General features: G+C 28.6%; 1 protein-coding gene across 3 annotated transcripts in view; it reads right to left on the reverse strand.

Moving 5' to 3' along the window:
• Positions 1-1,527: 1,527 nt before the first annotated feature.
• The window catches only part of LOC111618427 (forkhead box protein J3-like), a 96,508-nt gene continuing 87,532 nt past the window's right edge, over positions 1,528-10,503 (reverse strand). For 2 of the 3 annotated variants that reach the window (XM_023359969.1, XM_023359966.1), the window contains 4 exons: positions 8,684-8,809; positions 6,965-7,120; positions 6,747-6,856; positions 2,983-3,121 (listed from right to left, as the gene is read on the reverse strand). In XM_023359969.1, coding sequence (XP_023215737.1) covers positions 3,020-3,121; positions 6,747-6,856; positions 6,965-7,120; positions 8,684-8,809 — 494 coding nt within the window. In that variant the 3' untranslated portion in view covers positions 2,983-3,019. Of the gene's footprint in view, positions 3,122-6,746; positions 6,857-6,964; positions 7,121-8,683; positions 8,810-10,503 lie in introns of all 3 variants that reach the window. The other variant, XM_023359967.1, reaches the window with a different exon arrangement.

A 10,503-nucleotide genomic window follows, 5' to 3' on the forward strand; every position in this document is an offset into this window, starting at 1 on the left:
TGAACTAACTTCTTTATGATGTAAAAATATGCTAATTAGTATGGAACTGCATAGTAAAAGTGGTAGATAAAGTAAAGCTAATGAGGATATATCTATTTGTGTTTTATTTAGTAAATATGAATTTTTTATATAACAGTAAAAAACAGAATTTGATTTGAAACTTAATATCATATTGCATCTTAACCATGAATGTAGGCAAAAAATCTTGTACTGATAGTACATCCATTTTTTAATTTTGTCACCCAAAAAGGAAAAACGAAGTTAGACAATAAATGTGTAAGCTGTATAAATATGTATTCATCCATGATACTCAGTTTATAAATAATCCCGAGGTATGTTCTAAAATATATTTACTACTAGTATATTTTTTAACCTTTTACGTACTGTATTTATTTTTTGATATAATTTTAGTTGGCTGAAGAGGGACATGTTATGCCTGAAACGTATATTTTAAACACATATCAACCAAACTAAAAGAGGATAGAATGCCAAGTGTTTGAATTTATTACACTACATAGTGTTTAAGAATCAAAGAAGAGTCATAACACGATTTCAATTATCAAACATTGTCATCTACTGATTGGTGAATATGTTTCTGATCTGGGTGGTTGATGATTGGAGTAGATATTCTCCATACATACCCATGGTTTACAGGGGGTAGAGAAAAAATTTCCTTGAATTGGGGAACATGATGTCATTCTTAAAGTTGTTGATTATCTTATTTAACACTGCCTTGTACATTTCCAGCAGTTTAAGGTAGCAGAGTTGCACTCTGCCAGACATTTGGTGGAGGATTCTGGTCCTATCCAGGATCCTTCATCAATTTTGCTGATATCTTGGCTTTTGTGTAGGTTGATTTAGTACAATTTAACCAGTTTCAGCTGTCATCTATTATTGAAATGATTTTTTTCCAAGAAAAACAATGAAAATTTAATCTGTACATTATCAGATAATTTAATCTGATAATGTACTTTGTAATTATTGAATTGACTTAAGTCAATTCAATAATCACAAAGAATTTTTCAATATGTGGTCTGCTTGTATCCAGAGAAACCTGGACCAACCGTACCTTCTGCAAGATTCTTGATCAAAAGCAAAGAATATGGCCCGATTTTGATTAAGTTTCTATAATCTCTATCTACTTTTAAAGCAAATTAATACTTAAAAAAGAAAATATTCAGACAATAGAAACATTTAAAATGGTAAAATGTTATAAACATGATCACTTTATTTCTGAAAAACAACTCTTAAAAACATTTATCAAATGGTTTTAATTAGCCAAATTTTAAATTGTACAATATTTGACATTTACACTCATTCATGAAATTCTTTTCATGTTTTTAAAGTTCCATTTATAATGTTTAAAACATCTCAAACTTTGTACAGTGACATAGGGAACAAAATAAATATATTGAAAAACATAAAAACAATAAAAAATTATACTTCAGAAGATACTTTAGTATCAAAAACGTAAAATATTTGAGTAGCCCAAGACATAGCCAAAGATTGCAGCGCCACANATATATTTTTTTTTTATTTATATGTATATACAGGCAGGAAAAACACTGGCTTAAAAAACCCCACTCTATCTATACATAGATTAATTAAGCTAAGCTGTAATATCCGTATGAAAAAAGTGAAATAGATGCAATTCTCAACAATAACATGATACATCAATATGTGCAAAAAAAATTTGCACTTCTTAAATTTCTTTTTTTTTAATATATATATATATATTAAAGAACCACATGAAGATAGTGAAATCACAATCACCTTCATGAATTAAAAATTTGTTTGACATATACTCAAAAAAACAACAATGTAAAACGATTTATATCATGAAATTTTAAATCTGGTAAGCTATTTTAATATAATTAGATAATTTTTTTCCTATGCACATAAATTATATGAGCAAATATGAACAATGTTTTCAAACAGTCCCTTTTCAGTTGCCTCCAGATCCAGGATGGTTCTAAGTAAAACATTACGAAAATGGTTAAAAACAACATAAAAAAATTCTGTCGTAATTTCCCATTAATCACACGTTTAGACTAGATTGGTTGAACACATGAGAAATAATAAATGAAATGTATATTTGGATAAAAATAAAATTTCATAAGAAATGGACAACTGATATTAACGCACAATTATACACAAAATGTTGCACAAAATATACTCCTGAAAATGCTAATATACAATCAATTGTACCTTTTAAAAGGCAAAAATCTCCGTGAGCATTGACTAGTTATCACTGCCATGCTTTCCGACATTTGTGAGGCAAAGTGCTTTCGTCTTGAAATATCACAGATCCCAAATCAAATTCTAACGACTGCCATTCTGTAATTCACGTGACAACTGTTAGGCACTTCTGCACGCTTAGTAGAGATCTTAGAATAATGGTTTTAAGTACAATCACGTCTAAGATGAAATACGTTATCCAAATATCACGACACTTGGTTTAGAAATATTATAATGGCTATTTAGAAATATGATATAACAGCAAAAAAGCAAATTGTAAATAGATTTACAGAATAATTCTGTATATAAAACTGCATCACATTTGATTTCAAAATCTTGCAAAGTGAATAGATATTCGTAATTATGATACAACCGTCAACACGACAGACTACAATGTGCTCCGTCACGGTGTGGTGTCCGAAACGTGAATAATCGACGATAAATTACGTATATAGTGAACAGACGTTAAAAACGAGAATTAGGTCGATTAAAAAAAAACTGTGATGATAACTAATCTACAGTTATATATTGTGTACAAACAATGACATAATCATATTTAACAAATGGTCTTTTAAATATAAAAATGTATAACATAAAAATATTTTAAAAAATTTTTATGTACGTATACAATTATTTGTCTGCACGTATGCAACAAATGTTTAATTATAAACATTACTAACTGAATCATATTTGAAGTTTCTCATGGCAATATACGAGAATATCGTATGCATAAGAAATATTTACCAACAACTATTCACAATTTTAATTATTGTCCATGCATTTAAAGTAACTTGTCCCAATTGAAATCATCTTCTATGTCATCGTCCTCATCTTCCTGGGAAGTAGTTGGTAACGGACGCTGAACGGCGGTCAAAGGGCTTAACTGCAGTATATGAAAACATTAGTTATTTTTTTATACATAGTTCTGAATTGAAAATTTTGAAATAAAGGATTATGGAATAATTAAAATGAAAAATATAATTTAAGTACTACCACAAAAATTATGTTTATTAGAAATTCATTTTTAAAAAATAGCAGAAAAATCTCTCGTTATCCAAGTCTCTTATTATTTAATGCTTATGTATTATAATAATAATAAGAAATTCCTGAATACAGACACACACACTGACACACTTATTTAATTTTAGTTTTGTTTTGGTTGCTATGCCTTGACTCTGGTCCGGCATAGTACACAGCCACCGGTGTGAACCGAGTATAACTCACAAAACATAACAACAACAACAACAACAACAACAACAATAATAATAATCCATACAAACAAACGAAATATTCATTAGGCGAGGAATTTTTCAAGGAGATTCTTTAAGTCCTCTCTGATTCTGCCTAGCCCTGAATCCATTATCCAACATGTTAAACAACACGCAATATGGCTACAATATCAGACATGAGAAAACACAGTTTACGCTGTCACATCTCATGTACATGGACGATATAAAACTTTATGCATCCACACAAAAACAACTTCAGCAGCTCCTACAAATCACACATTCATACACCAAGGACATACAAATGGAGTTTGACTTAGACAAATGCAAAACACTTCACATAGAAAAAGGAATCCTGAAGAAAGAAGATTTTGCACTTGGAAATGGGGACATTATTGAATTCAAATGGAAGAGGGCGAGTTCTACAAGTATTTAGGATTCCAACAGGCCAAACTAACAGAACATACACAAATAAAGCAAAGATTAATCAAAGAATACCAAAGTAGGTTAAACGCTATCCTCAGAACACAGCTAAATGCAAAACACACAGTTAAAGCAATAAACACATATGTCATCCCAGTACTCACATACTCTTTTGGAGTTATACATTGGACTCGCACAGATCTCGAGCAACTCCAAAGGAAAACAATAACAACACTTACTAAGCATAAACATCATCATCCTAAATCCGCTACAGAAAGATTAACCCTTCCACGTAAAGATGGCGGATGTGGCCTGATTGACATAGTTAACCTACACTACAAACAAATACAGTCACTGTGAGAGTTTTTCTACAGGAAACAAGAAACATCACAATTACATAAAGCAGTAACTCTAGCAGACTCAAATAACACACCATTAAACTTACACTCACAACATACAGACATGACACAACATATAAAAAGCATAGACAACATTAAGCAATCATGGGCTCAAAAGGCTCTCCATGGCAGGCATCCTTACGACCTGGCCCAGGATTTTGTTGACAAAACTGCGTCAAACAGCTGGTTAGATCGGGGATGCCTCTTTGGGGAGACGGAAGGATTCATGATTGCCATACAGGATCAGGTCATAAATACTAAAAACTACAGAAAACACATACTCAAAGATACAACACTCACAAATGACACATGCAGAAAATGTCACATCATGCCAGAAACTATACAACACATCACTTCTGGTTGCAAGCTCTTGGCACAGACAGATTACTTACATAGACACAATCAAGTAGCAAATATAATACACCAAGAGCTTGCAAAGAAACACAAATTGGCAGACATCCACGAACCATACTACAAGTATATTCCACAGACAGTATTGGAAAATAACACGCACAAAATGTATTACGACAGAGCCATAATCACAGATAAAACAATTTACCACAACAGACCAGACATCACACTCATTGACAAACACAATAAAATCACATACATTATAGACATAGCCATTCCAAACACTCACAATGTACAAAACACATGCACTGAAAAAATTAGCAAGTACACAGAACTTGCCCAGGAAATAAGGCATCTATGGAGGATGGATAGGGTAGTTATTGTACCTGTTGTTCTTTCCTGTACAGGTGTGATACCACACACACTACACAAAAGCCTGGGAACATTAGAATTGAGTAGAAATACATACATAACACTACAGAAGGCCACTATATTGAATACATGCCACATTGTTAGGAAATTCCTGAATACAGACACTGACACACTTATTTAATTTTAGTTTTGTTTTGGTTGCTATGCCTTGACTCTGGTCCGGCATAGTACACAGCCACCAGTGTGAACCGAGTAAAACCCACTAAACCCAACATAATAATAATAATAATATATATATATCACATTATGAAGAAAAAAAACTTATAAATATTGATTTTTAAGTCACATATTTAAACAATATAGTATTATATTTTTTCAGTGGACATTGGTTTCTTATATAGGTAATTCTTGTTTTTCAAATGTTTGTTTTGTAATGATTCAAAACATCATTGTAAATAATGAAAGACCAAAGACTTTTTGATTTCAAAACCAAAAATCAAAAAATATTAAAAAAATTATAAAACATTTCAAAAATGCAAAATTATAATTATTGGATATGATGTAAACCAATAGGTGGAAGAGGAGATAAAAAAAGATAAAGCCAAATGGATCTACTGGATTATCGGACTATTTTAAAGTTAATTTTAATAAACGTAAATAAATTTTTAATTTTAATTTAGAAAGTTTTGGAAGAAAAGAATTGGCCTGAAGCAAGGCTCAAACTTGCAACTCCTGCTTACTGTGCAGACATGTTGCCAGTTATGCTATCTGGACTTCCATCTGATCTTTGCTTAAAGAACTATCAATAGTTAGTGTTTATTTAATTATTAAAATTAGCCATAAAACAGCTTGATAATCCAATTGATTATTTGGCTTTAATTAAAAATCAGGTTAGTGAATGTTTATATATAAAAAAAAGACGAAGAGGCCACTAAAATCATAAAAAAAATTATGGTACATCTTTTTAATCATGAAGGACCCTCAAGGATAAACTTTATGAGATTGAGAATTTCAGAATAAATTCCTTTTCATTTTCACAGTTTATTTTCAGTCATGATTAAAGAAAAGAGGAAATTTTGACATTTAATACTGCATTACTCTATTGTCATAAAAGATTAATGCAAGGATCTATCTACATTTATGTTTATGAAAAGATTTGGTCTGGGCTTAAGCATATCAAAATAAACATACAAATGTAATTTTTTTTTATTTAATTAAATTATTTGGTTATTTTATACTGTATTACATTTAACTGATTTACATTCATAAAATTCATTTCACAGCTTTAACTGTAATAACAACATATTACTTATGGCAAATTTGAGGGGGGTCTAGAATGTAACTGACTGACTTCCTCACTGACTTGCATTTTATAACTGGATTCATTTTAGATTGATTTTTTCAAGTTTTTACTGCTGCAAAAAAGTTCTTTATTTACAGCATAGTTTTGTGACTGAAAGAATAACACGTATTCTACTTCACCTGTCTTTATCAAATATATTATAATTGTTAATGTTGTATTTTAAAGAATTTTATTATAATAAAATAAAACTTAGAATGTACTGAATAAAATCACATTTAATTTAAAATAAACAAAGTTCACAAAAAGAAAGTGTAAATTATATAATGTATAAAAAATTTGTCTAAATTAAATTCAAGTGTATTATACAAAACAATTCTAACAAACTACAAGTTTAAAAATTCCAATGTATTAAACATATTAATTAATTGTACTTACATCGGAATGTGATGTACAAGACAAATTACTACTCTCTGAAGACACCGTTCCCATTGGACTGCTAGCATCTTTACCATGTATTTGTTGCATGGACATAAAACTACAGTTAGCTACATTAAAAAATAAGAATGCATAGTTAGTATTTTTACACTTCACAAATCTTAAAATAATAAATTAATTCAATCTTCTATTAGATTAAGTTTCTAGAAATAATGTACCTGATGTAGAATAAAAATTTCCAACAGATTCAGAAACTGCACATGAAGTATTGGATTGAGTAAATAATGTATTGAGAGATGAAGTTAAATCAGCTAACTGATCTTGCGAGAGCATCCAATTTGTGGGATCTATAGACTTCATATTCTCCATCATAGCTAGAAAATGTAATTATATAAAAATTGAAGATCCCTAATTTATTTTATATTTACAAATAAATATAAATGGGTATTCATAATAATCATTGTCGTTATTTTGAAAATATTATGGAAGACAGATATTTATTTAGAATTTTTTGCATAAGTGACAAAGTATTTTTTATCTTCTTTGCCCTGTAAGCACTAAGAGTGTCTTTCTATCAGATCCATTTTGGGTTTGGCTAGCCTACAATGGGGGCAATCAGATGGTGAGGGATGAGGTAAATATATCCAGGATGGACCATCTCCAAAAAATTCCTGGTATTTTTTGACTTGATGAATTAATTTCCAGGTTGCCAAAGCAATACTTTAATCACTCACTGGCTGTAAACTAAAAATATTATAACTATAGTATCATTGATAATTACTATTATAATCATTGTTGAAATATAATTTTAAGTATCAAATATTCTGCTATCAATTACTTAACAAAAATCTTAAATTATAAAATTTTTGAAGAGTAAGATTTTATTAAAATAAAGGCTGGACAAAACAGAAACCCTCAAAAAGCAAAAACATGCCTAAATGGCAAATAAATTTCAGAATGGATCAAATTTATTACATAAAATACTATTAATACTAAAATAAAATAATACTGTAAGCCAGAAACCTCTCTAATGCATAAATGAAAGTCTTTTTGGGAACCACAACATAACCTGATTAAAGCATAATTTTTCCATAATTTTTCAGTATAATAGCAGAAAAATCAAGAAATTCAAGTTATAGTCAATATATGATTTCAATATTTAACTGATTTTTTTGTGGAATATATAAAAAATTGGATTTACTGGCAGCCATAGGTAACAGTGTTAAATTATTTGAAAGACTGGTATAGATAATAATTCACAATTAGTGCTTATAGCAAGATATTTGGAGAGGGGAGAAAAACAACCATACTTGATGTATATAAGGCAATACATAACATACAATAAACTTTTGAAAGAAATGATAAAACTATGAATTAGTCTTTGTAAAATAGTTTAAGTTTTGACTATTAACTGTATTTTTTTAGAAACAAATTTTTGTAATTGCTTACATTGTTTATAACTAATCTGCATTATATATTAAAAACCACATATTACAAAACCTTTGTGTTACAAATAACACTGCCACTAACAAAAAAAAACTCTTGCACTTGTAAAAGCAAGATCACAGATTTATATAATGTAAATTAATTTTATTATTAATCTAACTTTTTTAATACTAAATTATATTATATAGGTATATAGTATCAAATTATATGCTTACAATTTTAGCTTTTATATATTATTCATAAAGTCATTTACTACTACTGTTAATGTAAAATAACAAACAATTTTCAATTTTAATTAATCATTATTTGTATCTCTTTGAATCTGTGGAAAATGTAGTTGTTTATTTCAAAAATAAATTGATATGAAAATATAGAAAACAAAACAGTTTAGGTCATAATTACGTGGAAAACACTTTAAACTATAAATTATATAATAAATAAAATAGTATTTTTTATAGTTGTATCAAGTATTTTATTTAATTTCACATTACCTTGAAACTGTGACATATCAATATCCTGTAGATTTCCACTTCCAACCATTCTTGCATTTTCTTTCAGCCAATCTAAACTTTGAGCTAAATCCCATGAAGTATTACTGACCGGTTTTACCATAGATGCTGGGGAAAAAATTATTCTATTAATTAATGTTTACTTATATAATATTTTTAATATATATAAAAATTGTGTAGTTATATAAACCATTGAATGACCAAAGAATCCAGAGAAGATTTAATCATAATAAATTAAAAATTTTATGCTATATTTTTTGCATAATAAATTTAATTTGATTCTTTTATAAAATTACCTCTTAATATTAACAAGTTTTATCATCTTCCTAATTATTTCAAACACATACTAATAAATAAAAATTAAAATGCAAAAATAACACTAATATATCCAAGTTATCATGCTTATATGCTACAGAAAATTAAGCAGTGATAATTTTTTTCTTTAGCAATTCTCAGAATTCCAGGAAAACCATTAAAAACAATTTTAGATTAAATTTTCTAATAAAACTTAAGTAGAAATTAAGTTAAAATTTTACTTCACTTTTAATATGTGATATAAAATCTGATTATCAAAATATCCAGCAACGAACTGCTTAACTTTCCCTGAAACATTTGGTGGTGTCATCTGTTATCATATTTTATTTCTTTTTATAAAATGGCAACTTTTTATTTCTTTTCTTCATTTTATAAAATTATAAAATTTTATTTCAACTATTATAAAATGACAAAGCTTAATTTTGAGTAGGGATGGGTTTTATAAAAAAAAATTTTAAATACTAATAACCAGTAAAAGTCAGTAAGTCCAACTCTACTCAAGATATGACACACAACCCCTTGACTTTTAAATCACTGAAATTTAATATCACCAATCCTCTAATATAAAAACTGCCCTGCAAAATTTCAGAAATTTTCAAAAAAAGCACAGGAGTTATTAAGCTTGAATGAGGATAGATAAAATTATCTTCCCCCACAGAAAAAACACCTGAAAGTTTTTGCATTTCTCAATATTTCAAGGCCCCAAGTTCAAAAATGTAATAATATTGGAGGGTAATTTTTTGACCAATTGTCATACTTCCCCTCCATTATATATAAAGAGCTGGGAAAGTAAAAATTGAAGAACGTGCATAAATATATGGAGCAATTACAAAAACTAGAATATTTATTAGGATTTACTAACAAAACAATATTATCTATGTGTTAACCCTTCGGGGAACGTGCCTTTCAGGATCTCACGAGAGGGCGCATCGCTGCAATTGCACCGCATATGTAATATTACTTGATTTAAGTCAATAATTAATTATCGTTTTGAAAATATGATTCAGATATACCAGAAAACTTTTTACGGCATTTTAATGAACAAATTGTTTATAAAATATTTAGATAATAAAAATAGTCACTATATATTCATGAGATGTTCACTTTCACACATGGCACATATAATCACCATATTCCGATTCTTCTTGCAAATATTTCTACTCATTTCTGACAAATTGATTTTTTCCTATTGTTTTTGAGTATGCCACAAATAAAACAAATTCTAGGTTTTTGCCGCTACTTTGGATTGCTCTTTGTTTCCCTTATATTTTTGAAAAATATAAACTAATATAAATTTAAAAATTTATAGAAACTTACAATAGTGTTAATTTAATATATTTATTTAATAAACTTGCAAATATTGACTTACTTTATTAAAAAAATTAAACACATATATATAAACGTATACTGATATTTTAGTTACATGACAGGGCGCGTAGCGGCAGTTACAACGCAAATTAGGTACGACTTGATTCAAAGTCCAGTAA

The sequence above is a fragment of the Centruroides sculpturatus genome, unplaced genomic scaffold, assembly GCF_000671375.1.
Source record: "Centruroides sculpturatus isolate CEXI.00-Female unplaced genomic scaffold, Cexi_2.0 scaffold10, whole genome shotgun sequence".
Classification (NCBI taxonomy): Eukaryota; Metazoa; Arthropoda; class Arachnida; order Scorpiones; family Buthidae; genus Centruroides; species Centruroides sculpturatus.